Below are 11,442 nucleotides of genomic sequence, written 5' to 3' on the forward strand. Positions count from 1 at the left end.
AATGTAATCAACTTTTTAAAAATGTCTAACTCGTCTTTTGAGAAAGTTTATAAGAACTTATACTGATATGAGACGTCCTTTCTTACCAAACATGATATGATTTGCATACAACTAAAAGTTTGAATATCGTTTTATATAAATTTTTCTTATTCCAAATTATTGAATATATCAGTAATATAATACACATTTACCGATGTCACTTTCATACACGTTTTTATGAAGTACAACTATTTTTTCGAGGCAAGTGCCGACTACACTTATTTGTTGCATTAATTTTTACCCGGGCCTAGAAAACACTTGGTCAAAACCTGACATGAAGTTCAAATTTTCCCGAACAAATGCAAGAATGTGATTAACGTCTCCCCGAACCGATGCAATTATTGTCGAACTTATGTGATTTTCGTCAATAACTGAAATAAACTGAAACGAAACTCAAAGTAACCGCAATATATTTTAACCGCTATGGATTCAACCGTTGGTTGGTTTAACTGTCCGGATAAAACTGATTTAAACTGCAACTGAAATGAACTGAAAGGAAAGGAAAAAATGAATTAAACTGAACTGAAAAGTTTGTTAACTAATATGAACTGAATCGTTTAGATATAACTATAACTGAACCGTTAAATTGAATTGACACTTCTAATTAAGATTGTTGACGCACGCATCACGTGCATACACGAGTAGCGGTTATAAATTCATTCATGTGGTCCAACTAGTATACAAATTTACGAACATTATTCGTGCCCTCCGTGGAGGCTGGAAGGATTTAGACATTTCACGAGCTCATAGCACTTCCTTCCTCGAGGATACATAGACTCATAGAGTAACGGAGAAAGAGAGAATGTGGGCGTCAAAGCTGGGGCAATGGAGGAGCATAGCCAAGGAAGCTGTAGACCGCACCATGCTCATCGCAGAATTTCTCTGTCTTTTACATGTCACAGAGACCTATCTCTTCTCTCCAACTCTCGTACTTTTCTCTCTCTTCCTCATTCCTTTCTTTCTCTATACTTCCACTAATCAATTTTAATACTACTTCTGAAATTTCTGTAGTTGTAATTTACAGGTATATGGTCCAAGCATGTTACCCACCTTAAACATGAGAGGAGATGTGTTGATTGTAGATAGACTGTCACATCATTTGGGGAAATTGGAGTTGGGTGATGTTGTTCTTGTTAAATCTCCACAAAATCCTAGAAGAATTTTGACTAAACGTGTTTTGGGCATGGAGGGTGATGTTGTTTCCTTCAATGCTCACACTGGAAATTTGAAGACTTTGGTGGTGAGTTTTTTGTGTAATTTCTATATTGAATTTGAATGTGTTGTTGTTCTTGTGGGTGTTTGATTGATGGTTTCATGGGTAGTGATTTTGGATTATTTGTGGGAATAAAGTTGTTTGTTTTTTTTTTCCGAATTTGCCGGTTTCTGGGTGCTGATGCTCTTTGTGTGTGAATTTAGCATTAGAAAGAGTTGTACTTTGTATCATACTTTCTTATTATTGACAATGATGCGAGGAGGGATCAGATTGTGGAGTGTGTGCTTCATACTAATTACTAACCCAACTGGCATTGCTAGGAATTAAAAGTTTCATGCATATATATGAGGAATCTTTGGCAAAGTTTGTGTCCCTCTTTTTAAGTGTTTGGATGTTGATAGAGGATATGCTGTAAGGACTAGGCTTAGGTGCGAAATTTCGAGCAATGCACTAGTGTTGAACCAACGGTGGCGAGTATTTTGGGTGGTGGGACTGATAGAGTAAGTCGAGAAATGTTTGTTCTGGGCTGTGAGAGTGAGACTTTTAGAGTAACTCGAGAAATTTTGGAATCAGAACTTCAGAAGGATTGATGTGAAGCTTGTTATTATTGCAGTATATCACTAATTAAACTAGGAAAACTCAAATAACCAAAAATAGATGAAGATTTTGGATAAGTACATTTAGACCAAGAGCTTTTACAAGAGGTTCATTTTTGGTTCTTTTTTCCCAAATAAGCTAGACACAAAGGAAGATGACCTGGATGCCTTGTGGAGCTTCATCTTTGAGCAGATAAGTAGGGATCTTGCATAGCTTAGTTATATTGGAAATGGAGAAAGTAGATGCATATCATAATTCTTCGATTAATAAATTAGATGGCATCTGCAAAGTTCTTGTTCTCGATTTTTTCAGTTATGGCTAGAATTATGCTATCTTCCTTTTGGAGCTATAAAAGTCCAACAAATTATAACCTCTAGCTATAATGGAGGGTTAACTAATACATCAAGGAAGTGGCCTTTCACCTGTAATAGCAGCTAAATTTCCCTTAAGGCTCAGACCTCATTTCATCACACTTTTGCTAAAGAGGAAGCAATAAGGCATATGAAGGATGCACTTAGTTATATTTGCAGATGGGAAGCAATTGATGCCTAGTTGGATTCATGTAGGAAGATAGTGAAGAAAAATGGTTTTGGTTGACTTATTACATTGAATCAAAGATTAGTTATATGTACACAAGGATGGAGGTTCAAATTTAACATCTATTACCTGCAAGGTTGACATTTCTTGCAATAGACTTCGCTTTCTCTCTCCTAGCACCTAGGGGTTCTTTTGGTCTCTCTTCTCTCCTTGCTTTTTGTGCATATTTCTACGCTCTGAGTACTAGAAAATGGAGGAAGTATTTGAGAAGAAAGGTTTGGCAAAATATTATTGATTTTTGACCCACAACCATCCATAACTAAGGCCTCTAATCTAATAACCACCCACAACTAAAAAGCAAAAAGAAAAAAAACACCCGTAATTACTACTCTGTCTACTCAAAGCCACCCGTTAGAAAATCCTGTTAGTTTGACCGTCATCTCAAGTTAATCCTTCCTCCATTCACCACCATTATCTCTCTTTGCTTCTCAGAGCCACCACTTCAAGCCACCTCCATTATCTCTCTCTTTCCCTCACTGATCCACCACCACTTCTTCCATCTTATATTATTTCTCTTCCCTCCACTATCTTAACCCACCTCTGTTTTCTCTCTCTTCGAGCCACAACTCCAGTTACCTTCTTTTCTTCGTCACCAAACCCTCTCCTAAATTTTATCTCCTAACCTAAAATTTATTGTCATTGATCTGTTAGTTCGGAAACAGCTGCAACAATTGGGTTGTGGTTGAAAATCTGTCATGGGGCTGGGCAATTAGGTTGTGGTGGGTGTAGCCGTGTAGGGTATGGTATAACGTGCTGCCAAGAGAAGAGAGATGGAAGTTGTGGTGGTTTGGGGAGGGGAAACTAGCAGGAATGAAAAAGAATGTGTGAGGTGTTTTCCAGAAATTTTTAGAGTTATTTAGGTTAAAACATAAGAAATTACTGTTAATGATATTTAATAGTAGATATTGATTATTTAACAATGAAATAAAAGGTTCTGGATGGAAATGTTAAAAGGGTTGTCATGGTAGATGGAAGAAAGTTATGACTGGTTTTTTAATTTTTCTTTAGCTGCGGGTGGTTATTAAATTGAAGGCTTTAGTTATGGGAGGTTTTACGTTAAATATCCAAATATTATTGGTTGATATCGTATTATGCAGAACCAAGTCTATAAGTTGGTTGTTGTCCGTTTATCTTGCTTGTGAGTAACACCATTACAATTTCTATTGCAAAAAAGCAAAATGCAAAAAGATTTTATATTAAAATATTTAGGGAAGCAAAAATGTTGCTTAGCATTAAAAGAACATTGACTTGGTAAACTAGATTGCAACTTAAACACTTCCTCCTTTTGGAAATATATGTTCCACTGTTCCTGATACTACCACTCATTATTAACAATTTTTCTAATATCCACTTTCTAGTACTTGGCTTTTCAATACTTACCCTGATTACTAAATCTTAGTAGAGTATTTCGGTAAAGACTGTCATGAACCATTACTGTCTTAAGAAAGGTGAATACTTTTTCAGAACATTCAGACATATTAATTTTACTACGTATTTCCTGATGGAGACGGTAGTTTTGAGCTATTTCCCTGTAGCGCCATCTAAAGCTCCAAACCCTCCACCATAGGCTTCGCCACCACCTCCTCTTGGCCTCGACCACAGTCACCCAATCCACTTCAACCTTGTGTAAAGGGTATGAACTTCTTGCTCTTTTTCCACGATTCCGAATCCCACTAATTCTACTTTTGGGGTTAAGGTTCTGTCGACATTAAATGTCTCCATCTATGTGAATTGGACATCTTCATTTACCTCAAAAATTGTGTGTCGTCACTGTCCTGACACGCACGAGACTTGGATACTCCATTTCTAACTAAAAATTTGACTTTTTGGTCTTGATGAGAATTTCACTTTCTCTCGTATCTCAGGAGTTAGTAACATGCTTATTTTACTTTTAATTCTAGATTGAGGAGCAACTTGCCATATGCAGAAAACCAAGCTATGCTATTTCCTGATTTGCCACGTCAACACAAGACTGGGATTGATATGTCACCACTTTAACTAATACATTCTTTTCGACCTTTGAGGCAAACACTACCTACTTCCGTAGCTGATCTTACAATGTAGGTTGTTTTGCATGTTGTGGCACCTTTGTCTCTCATACCCTTGATCTTGTTCCCGTCTTGAAAGACACGAGATCTTATATCTTAAAGAAAACTTATAACTCAAAGTTTATCTACTTGCCTGAAAGACCTTCATGCTCCTTTAAATCTCTAAGAATTATTGCACTTCTTGATCATTAGCTCACCGAAATCTACATAGAGAAGATGACTAGATGAGACACATTTCATATATTTGAGGCAATCCTTACCTTTCTACCAGACTTGTTGTTTGCTTATTCTATCATTGGCAAGAGACCCTCTACACGGTAGAAATAAATAACTAAGTATGTGACTTGGGATCAGCTTGTCTAGTCCCTTGAACCGAATACACCTTCCATATTTGCTCACCATTCACCTTAGTTCAAGTGCTACCATCTCCTTATTCTTAGAGTCTTTACTTTCAGATGATAGAATGCCTCAAAGGCCGTGAGTACATTGCTACTGTCAATCTCTATTAGATAAATGTACTGTGCTGCTCTGCTCCCTGATAATAAATTAGAAGAATTACCTTGAAGCTGTCTTTCTCGTCTAGGCAAAGTTTGTATGTTATGTTATACAAAGTGAAGTAGCGGAAATTTTCTGCACAATCAGGATTCTAATCTCCATATTGAGAACCACACGTCTGGTCCAAACCTTGAGGCCTAAGACCCCTCAAAAGCGTCGGGAAATTATCAGGTTCCGGTGATTTATTTGGATGCTTTCCCTTAATGGCCATTTCCACCTCAGGAGGTGACTACTCAAATAACTGATTCATCTGTTGTGTCTACTGTCAACTATTTTCACAGCCTCTTCAAACTTTGGCGAACTAGTAGTAAAGCTATGCTCAAATAATAAAGTGTGACCCTCTGATATCTTGTCCTTTTCGTTTTACTTGCTTATCTTTCAGCTTTGTTATGACGTTAGTCTTCTTCCATTGTGACATCATTGTGGAGATACACTTGATTGCAGTGTGCATTGTTTGACATGGAACTGCAACTTTTTTCTGATGCTGCTACTTGCTTTTGTGTTGATGTTCAGTGAACTGCATCCCCTTAGTCACTATCATTACAACTGGTTTTTGCGTTTTTGGAGTCAAACCAACTGTTTCTGAAGCCACCCTACTGTAATGAACTGATAACTCAAAGCAGGTTAAGGTAGAAGAGTAACAAGTTAATGACTAAAACTGATATTTGATTAAGAATCTTGAAATCGACACTAAGGCTTCGTGTGGTTAGGTGTAAAACATTATTAGTTTTCCGTTGTTTGGTTGCATGTAAGAAAATGATGAAATGAAAGGGAAAGTAAGGAGATAGTGAGAGGAGTGTACAAGAGAGATAAGGAAAAGGAAGGAAAACAATTTTCCCTTCATTTTGAAAGGAAAATGGTTTTTCATCATTGGGAGGACAATTTTACTCCTAGGAAAAATGGTTTTACACTCTTTTGCAAACCAAACAATGTAAAATTGAAAATCGAGGAAAACAATTTTCATTGAAAATGTTTTACGCCCTATCAAACGGAGCCTAAGATTAAGATAGTAACAAGCATTCGATAGGCTTGTTTCTCTCCCAAAACTAAACTATTGAATCCTGGAATATTTTCTTCATACCTTTTCCTACCACCGATCCCCTATATTTATAGAGCTTATTTACTTACTCCTAAGCCAACCTAATTATATTGTAGTTTTCTAATTTTACTTAAATCACCGCTTGAGAAAATCCTATATCACCCCTCCATCCTTTGAACCAAACATGTCATTCTCAATTTCTACTCACTTGGCCAAATGATGGAAATGCTAATTCAACGCATTACTCTTAAAACTTTTCTTTCATTTTGTTCCAAGCACATGAGGAAACTATTTGACTTGGAATTATAAGGTAGATGCATGGAAAGGGGTTACATGCCTACATGACTGGAAAATCATCCTTAGATTGGCAAGTACAACGGTGCATGTTCTTAGTGCAAGCAAAGAAGAAGTTAATTGTATGAAGAAACGGGGGAGGGGGGGGGGTCCGTGAGATTTATACAGTGTGGTGGATGGTTGAACTTCGTAGGAGAGATTGAATTACAATGAGTACGGAGGAAAGAGGTGAGAGGGAGATATATGTGAGGTGAGGAACTGAACTCTCACAATGTCGTCTTTGGTGGGAAGAAGGTTTTCTCACTCTTTCTAGCATTCCATATCAGGCTATCAGCTATGTGCACCATTTGTAATTAGACCTGGTTATTGGGCGGGTCGGGTCAGGGTCAGTGCGGGTCGGGTCATAAGAGGGTTGCCTCATAAAGGGTCGGTAGCGGGCCGGGCCAAATGGGTAGAGGGCTTATAGCGGGCCGATAATGGGCGGGTCGGTAAACGAGCAAGAAAAACAAGGAACAAAAAGAGCCAAAAGTAAGTATAAATGAATGCGAATCCGAATATGTAATTATTTTTACAAAACTTATTTTATTTTTTAAAATTATTGGGTTTCTTTGTTGACCCCATAATGACCCTATCCAATAATGACTCTGTCCAGTAAAACCCTGTAAAATTGACCCTAACCCTTTAACCATTGGGCTACCCTGTCCAATAACCACATCTACTTATAATACACATTTTGATATTCTTGTAAGTTTGCCCCTTGAGTTCGCGGTCTTGCTTTCTTTGTCTTTTTCTTTTCTTTCTTCTGAATTTACTATTTTGTTCTCTCTAGTTTTATAAGAAGTGTGCCATTTAGGGGCAGGCATAGCCTTTATGGATAGTTACCTACGTTAAACTCCTTGTGCACTCAAGTGATGATTGGATAAATTTGAGCATTTGATTCCAGATAAACCTGATTTTTAAAAAGATGAATTTGTTTGTGGAGTTGAAGGACTTCCAGCTTGGCTAACTATGATTTCGGGAGATAGCGCCTCTAGTTTTAAGCTGACAAAGCAGTGTATATCTCTCTCCTTTGGTTCCACTATGTGGGACCTCATTATGTGGTGATAGTAGTTGGTTGCTGTAAATTTGTAATTGTTGTTGTTGGGTACTTGGATTGACCACTAATTGCATATTGCACGGTGAGCAGACGTTTCACTAGATGAGATGAACTTGTGAACTGTTATCAGTCTTCTGCCCTGTGTTTTGGGCCTTTATTCCAATCATATGCGACAATTGTCCTAGTTACAAATAGCAAAAAAAAAAACATTTTACCATTCTAAAATAACCTCACTTTTTCGAGGACCTAAAACCTCCTGTTTTCTTTTTCTGTTCTTGCTATCTTTTAAATTCAATAGGTGCCAAAGGGGCATGTTTGGATTCAGGGAGACAACATTTATGCATCAACTGATTCCCGGAATTTCGGACCAGTTTCTTACGGTCTTATCCAAGGCAAAGCATATTGTCGGGTATGTTTATGCATGTCTCTTTTTTACTTCCATTCCATGATGATTCACGGTGCTATTATAGCATTTTGGTTAAATTATCACATGCCTTATTGAGTTGATTGCTTAGTTGGTTGATTGGTTGGATACTTCTATCTATTTATGGAAGATCTGGTCATTAGCTGGTACATTTTGCTGTTATGGCTACTCTTTTTAGCTATTAAATTTCTACTGCACAGATTATATATGTGTGACTTTTTGTGCGTATGTGTGTATCAAACAAGGTATATACTACTGCGTTCGTTCTTTAAATCCTTGGGGTAAAAGAATGAAATGTGGTGCTCTGTGGATAGTATCATGCTTATTTAAAAGAAGTCAGCTGTGTAAACTTGGAACAGTAATTATTGGTATTTTACCTTGGAAAGAAATGAAGAGAGGGATTTTTTGTTCAGCTTGGTTGCCACAATTTCTGTCCAATAATACTTCTAATAATGTTGTTTGACATGAGAAGGTAAGTCATGTGATCGGGGCATGTGGTATAGTCTTTTTTATGTTAAGAATACTTGTGCTGTTATTACTTTGATTTTTCTTGTGCTGGTTACTGAAAACGTTCGTTGCTGTCCTCTGTGTTCATGCAATGGGTAGATCAAACACGGTCATGGTTTCTTTTTTCATGGTTCCAAATCATAATAATTAAAAAAACCTGAGCCAAAATCTGCAGATTTTAAGAATTCTGATTATTGAAGATTAATACCCCTGAAATTAAATCAGTTCAATTCAATTAGAAATAAGAAATCCATTGATACTTTTGTTTCTGTAAATTCTTAATCACGACAGATTTGGCCACTTACTGAGTTTGGGTCACTGGGGCCAGGATAATGGTGCGGTCAAGGGCACAATGTAAGTTACACTTTAACCATTTCATCTTTCATTTGCATTACATAACTAATCTTAAGATTGTTATTGATGAGATGTTGGTAAAAACAAAAAAAAATTGTGTATTTCTTTTGCTGCATGTAGTTCTTGATCATCTTGCTGAATTCATCTTATTAATCCTTCTGTTGTGTCAACAGACATGTGCGTTCTAGGCACTCCAGATCCGGATCGGTTTCATGAATGAGGATTTGAATGAAACTATGTCTTCCACCTACATTTTCTAAATTTGGTGCTTCTTCAAGACGATCAGAACTTAGCAAGAACTAGTCAACCATCGACATCGACATGCATGCATGACGGAAAGTTTAACTCACAACAGTAATAATTTTCGATTTGATTCTTTCTGGTTTTCAGCACAGTAAGGTTCTTGAACTCAATCCCTGGTAAAAGGTAAAACTGTAGAAGACGGAACCTCAAAATTGACCAATTTATTCAAGTTGACCGACATATGGTAAAATTGTTAAAAGTTGCATTTTAAGAGCTGGTGGAATACTGTCCCTACCTTCTTCTGGTATTTTAAATTCTGATTTGCTAAATGTTGTTCTAAATTTTCCTACTAACATCCTAAATACACCAGAATACATACATGGCCCTACCTCTATGTGTACACCAAAATACATACCCCCATTCCTATACCCTTTGCCATTCCCTTTTTACATTCCCTCTAACCCTTTCATCATCTTTCATCTCCTAGACTCTCAAACTCTTACTCTTCCTCTCATCACTTTCCTCCATTGAAGAGAGCTTGACATTTTCCAGCGAGCGTAACCCTTCCGGCGACACATTATTTTCTCTAGCGAGCCTAGCATTATTGCGGGCAACCCTAAAATTGTTTTTTTTTTAAAAATAAAAATAGGATGAGACGTCTATAGTAGACGGTCCACCACAGATTCAGGCGTCCATGGTGGGTGCCTACACCTGTGGTGGGGCGTCTCTTATTCTCATTTGGTGATAGCCACTTCGAAGATCAATCTTAGAAAAGATTGATGCACCATGTAACTCATCCAACATATCATCCAACATATCCTCCAATCTAGGCATAGGAAACCTATACTTGACTATAATGTTGTTAACTGCCCTACTATCTATGCACATCCTCCATGTACCATCCTTTTTAGGGACTAGTAAAGCTGGCACAGCACATGGACTCATGCTTTCTCTCACATAACCCTTCTTAATGAGGTCTTCAAGTTGGTGTTGCAACTCCCTAGAAGCCACTGGATCGCATCTATAAGTAGGCTTGTTAGGCAAAGGGACGCCAGGTACAAGATCAATAGCATGTTTTATGCCTCTCAAGGGTGGGAGTCCTTGTGGTAACTCCTCTGGAAAGACATCCGCAAACTCTTTCATCAATGATTCAAGCTTGTCATTGCTAGGAGTCTTGATACTTGTGGTAGCATGTCTAACAACCAAGGCATAAACACAACCTTCTTCCTACACTTCTTGCTCGAACTCCCTTGAATTTAGAAAGTAACTTGGTGTCTTAGGTGGTTTTTTGGCGCCTATGAATGAGGAGCTAGGGGCTGCAATCGAACCCTCTTAGAGCCAACCAACATTGAGTACACATTAGAAGCTCCCTCATGGATGACCTTTCTATCAAACTGTCGTGGTCTACCAAAACATGGCACGCACTCATAGGTAGAACATCACCCCATAGTTCATCCTTATAACCCCCTATAGAGAATGCAATTAGGGCTTGCTTCTTCACTCTCATGCCAGTGATATCATCAAGCCAACTCAACTTGTAAGGCTTAGGGTGTGCCCTTATAGTTAGATTGAATTTCGACACAACTTCAAATGCAATCGCATTAGTGCAAGAACCACTATCTATGATCACATTACATATATAATCTCCTACCTTGCATCTAGTGTGGAACAGATTCTCCTTTTTCTCCATGCTAGGTGTATGATCGACATGTAAGGTGCGTCTAATAACCCCTATTAGCGTTGTATCATCCTCAGCAAAAGCATCCTCTTCTTCTTCTTCCCCTATGTGTTGCTCTTCTTCAGGTATGAAGTCATAGACAACCTCCTCTTCTTGTAAAGCCAAGTATTGCTTCATGCTGAGGGCTCTTTTGGTAGGACAATTGCTTGTTATGTGTCCCCTTCCTTGACATTTGAAACACTTTATCATCTCTCCAAACTTTTCCTTAGGTAAACCACCTTAGGTTTCTCCACTCTAGTGTCTTCTTTAGGTGGGGTGAGGTTCTTAGGTCCTTCAGACCACTTTGAATAAGGCACTGCAACCTTGCCTTTAGCATTAGGATCATACTTAGGTGTGTAAGTGCTCTTAGGCCTCTCGTCCTTTTCATGCTCTTCAAATTTCCTAGCCAATTTTGTCACATCCTCAAAGGAGTGATAAGTTGATACTTCTATCTTCTTGGCTATATGTCTGTTATTTCACTAGGAACACTACAAGAGGGGGGGTGAATTGTAGTGTGGAACTTATTGCCCAAATAATGCGGAATTTAAAACATAAGCAATAAGGAACTGAAAGTGCAAGAGAAATTTTTACGTGGAAACTTCTTGTCTCAATACAAGAAGAAAAACCACGACGTACTCAGGATTTAAACTCTTCACTATAATAGGAAATCTCCTATGATTCAACCTATTACATACTCACGTTCCACTTAGAACTCCAAC

General features: G+C 37.9%; 1 protein-coding gene across 2 annotated transcripts; it reads left to right on the plus strand.

Annotated features, from left to right (window-relative positions):
* The first annotated feature begins 735 nt into the window (after window positions 1–735).
* On the plus strand, window positions 736–9,335 carry LOC104907330 (uncharacterized). 2 transcript variants are annotated; one of them, XM_010696244.3, is made up of 5 exons: window positions 736–967; window positions 1,064–1,279; window positions 7,777–7,887; window positions 8,701–8,763; window positions 8,937–9,335. In XM_010696244.3, the coding sequence occupies exons 1-4, from the start codon at window positions 842–844 to the stop codon at window positions 8,740–8,742; spliced, it is 495 nt and encodes a 164-aa protein (XP_010694546.1). In that variant the 5' UTR covers window positions 736–841; the 3' UTR covers window positions 8,743–8,763; window positions 8,937–9,335. The 2 variants fall into 2 exon arrangements, with proteins under 2 accessions (XP_010694546.1, XP_019108134.1); XM_019252589.3 differs by having other exon boundaries at window positions 785–967; window positions 1,051–1,279.
* The last annotated feature ends 2,107 nt before the right edge of the window (window positions 9,336–11,442 follow it).

The sequence above is a fragment of the Beta vulgaris genome, chromosome 4, assembly GCF_026745355.1.
Source record: "Beta vulgaris subsp. vulgaris cultivar EL10 chromosome 4, EL10.2, whole genome shotgun sequence".
Lineage (NCBI taxonomy): Eukaryota > Viridiplantae > Streptophyta > Magnoliopsida > Caryophyllales > Amaranthaceae > Beta > Beta vulgaris.

Excerpts from the sequence above, each read along its gene's own strand:
- LOC104907330 (XM_010696244.3), top strand. The coding sequence starts at position 842 with ATGTGGGCGTCAAAGCTGGGGCAATGGAGGAGCATAGCCAAGGAAGCT. Across the intron at positions 968-1,063 it reads ATCTCTTCTCTCCAACTCTC|GTATATGGTCCAAGCATGTT; the intron begins GTACTTTTCTCT and ends TGTAATTTACAG. Across the intron at positions 1,280-7,776 it reads GAAATTTGAAGACTTTGGTG|GTGCCAAAGGGGCATGTTTG; the intron begins GTGAGTTTTTTG and ends TAAATTCAATAG.